Source organism: Sorex araneus, chromosome X (genome assembly GCF_027595985.1).
Source record: "Sorex araneus isolate mSorAra2 chromosome X, mSorAra2.pri, whole genome shotgun sequence".
Taxonomy (NCBI): domain Eukaryota; kingdom Metazoa; phylum Chordata; class Mammalia; order Eulipotyphla; family Soricidae; genus Sorex; species Sorex araneus.
Window position 1 is genome coordinate 95,009,130 of NC_073313.1, and position 2,417 is coordinate 95,011,546.

The 2,417-nt window shown below is 36.7% G+C and overlaps 1 protein-coding gene across 1 annotated transcript; it reads right to left on the bottom strand.

Moving 5' to 3' along the window:
* Positions 1 to 1,345: 1,345 nt before the first annotated feature.
* Positions 1,346 to 1,888, bottom strand: LOC101552981 (ferritin light chain-like). Its single transcript, XM_055121128.1, has one exon. The coding sequence runs from the start codon at positions 1,886 to 1,888 to the stop codon at positions 1,346 to 1,348; it is 543 nt and encodes a 180-aa protein (XP_054977103.1).
* Positions 1,889 to 2,417: the final 529 nt, after the last annotated feature.

Below are 2,417 nucleotides of genomic sequence, written 5' to 3' on the forward strand. Positions count from 1 at the left end.
TAAATGACATATTTTACTTTTTCTAGAAGATAACAGGCAAATATTTATTATGAAGAAGTGAGATAAGATTTATCAAGGGATAATTAAACATTTGATTACTCAGAAAATAACTTCCCCTCACTTTGTGCTTGTTCTTGGTTCATTTATTAACACATAACTTACATTTTCTTTCTTCAAAGGTCATTTACTTGATATTTTAATTTAATTTATGTATCCTTCCCCAGTATTCTTTCTAACAATATTCTATTTTTCAAAGGTGTTTACATAAATAATTATATATTTTTATTTATATATTCAAATCTCTAAAAGTCTTCCACTATGAGTAATTCCTCGAGATTAGAAACCACAATATTTTTTTTATTTTTTTTAAATTTATTTATTTTTAATTAGCGAATCACCGTGAGTGTACAGTTACAGACTTATACACTTTTGTGTTTATGCTTCCCTCATACAAAGTTCAGGAACCCATCCCTTCACCAGTGCCCATTCTCCACCACCAGTAAACCCAGCATCCCTCCCACCCTCCCCAATCCCATCTCCCTCCACCCCACCCTGCCACTGTGGCAGGGCATTCCCTTCTGTTCTCTCTCTCTAATTAGCTGTTGGAGAAACCACAATATTTTATTTATTTATTTTTTGGCCACACCCTGGCTCTGTGTTCAGGGATCTATCCTGACTGGGATTGGGGAACAATATGGGGTGCTGGATTCAACCTGCATAGGCTTTGTGTGAGGCAAGCACCCTACCCACTGTTTAAAACTAAGTTTTTAGCTAACATAAGGCTTTGTATTGGGTAATAAACTTTTTACATTTGGTTTAATTATTGAATTTTAGAGTAAAACTCTGATTCAAGATTGTGCTTAGGTTTATGTGCCAGAAGAGTCTGATCATGTTTTTTGTTTTTCTAGAAAATATTCTTTGAGAGACAATATAGTCTAATGGTGAGGGATATTGATTTTAAGACCAGATATCTTGATTTAAAAGTTATATAACCTTAAGCAACTCATTTCAATTCAGTCTTCTCATCTATAAAACAGCTAATATTACGGGTTTGGGAAGAGACAGAGGAAGAGATGGGCAAAAGTTTAAAAAAAATAAAAGGAATGTCTCAACTCAGACAATATGTTGGAATTTATTTCCCTTTTTAACAAAATCTTGAAATTCTTCTTGTTTTATTCTATGTAGTATTACATTGATAATTAAATAAAAATGGCACGAAAAATGAATACGTGGTAATTTTGCTTTGAAAGCATGTTTATTTGGCTTGAAAAACCACCCAGTTGCAGTGAGGAAGACTCTGCTCAAGTCCTTGTTACCACTTGGGCAATTCAAAGATGGATGAGTGCTAAGGCTTCCAGTCTTTATCGTGCTCGACGGTGAAATTGTTGAAGAGATGTTCACCCAACCCAGCGTGGGGAAACCCAGGTCTGCGGACGGTGGCCAGGTACAAGCTCATCTTCTCCAGGAGTTTCATCTCCCCGTCTATGAAAGAGGTCTGTAAGAAGTCACAGAGCTGTTTGTCTGCAATGGCAGTACCCAGTTCATGCAAATCCAGAAGGGCTTGGTTGAGGCGTTTTTCTACAACCAACACAGCCTCCATGACCTTTGGGCTTCTCCCCAAGTCATCTTGGAAAGGTCGCTTCACATCCTGAAAAGAAGTGCGACCTTGGCGCATGTTTTGCATCTTCAGGAGGCGCTCCACCCCTTCGAGCTTCTCCTCAGACAGTTTGTGAAAGAATTGGCTCAGATCCTTGAGGCGTACATCATCTCGTTGGAAATAGAAGCCCAGATCGAGGTAAATGTAAGAGGCCTGCAGATGTAAGTTCACTAGGTTACTGATGGAGGCTTCGACCCCAGTGGGATGTCCCTGACGAATCCGAGCAATCATGGTTTGACAGACAGGGAGAATTTAATGTAGAAAATGGGTGCTGGATGGTCCAAAGTATAGATAGTTGCTGGGGAGATTGTTTTGCTGATGACAACTGGAAAAAAGTTTGGAGGATGGTCAGAGGAAGATATATGGGGTATACCTTCCAACAAAACACTTGAAACACGGGACCAATCAGTTCTACTGGTGACTCTGCTGGTATATATTTGCATATATATATATACACACACATATAAACATACTTAATATAGCCTTTAATTATTTAAATAAAAATGCTTAATATACAGAAGACTATGCCCCAAATTATATATTCTAATGAAATATAATTATATAATTATAAATACAATATACATGTGTTTATAGATAATTGTTTAAATATACACCTATGTATTTTATCATGTAAATATTATCTGTTTATCTATACACATATCTATCCATATAAATATACAACTTCATCATCTGATGGTAGCAGAATGGCTGAGGTATTTGTTGGCAATGGCATTCATAGTTCTACAAGCAAAGAAAGCTT

Excerpts from the sequence above, each read along its gene's own strand:
- LOC101552981 (XM_055121128.1), bottom strand. The coding sequence starts at position 1,888 with ATGATTGCTCGGATTCGTCAGGGACATCCCACTGGGGTCGAAGCCTCC.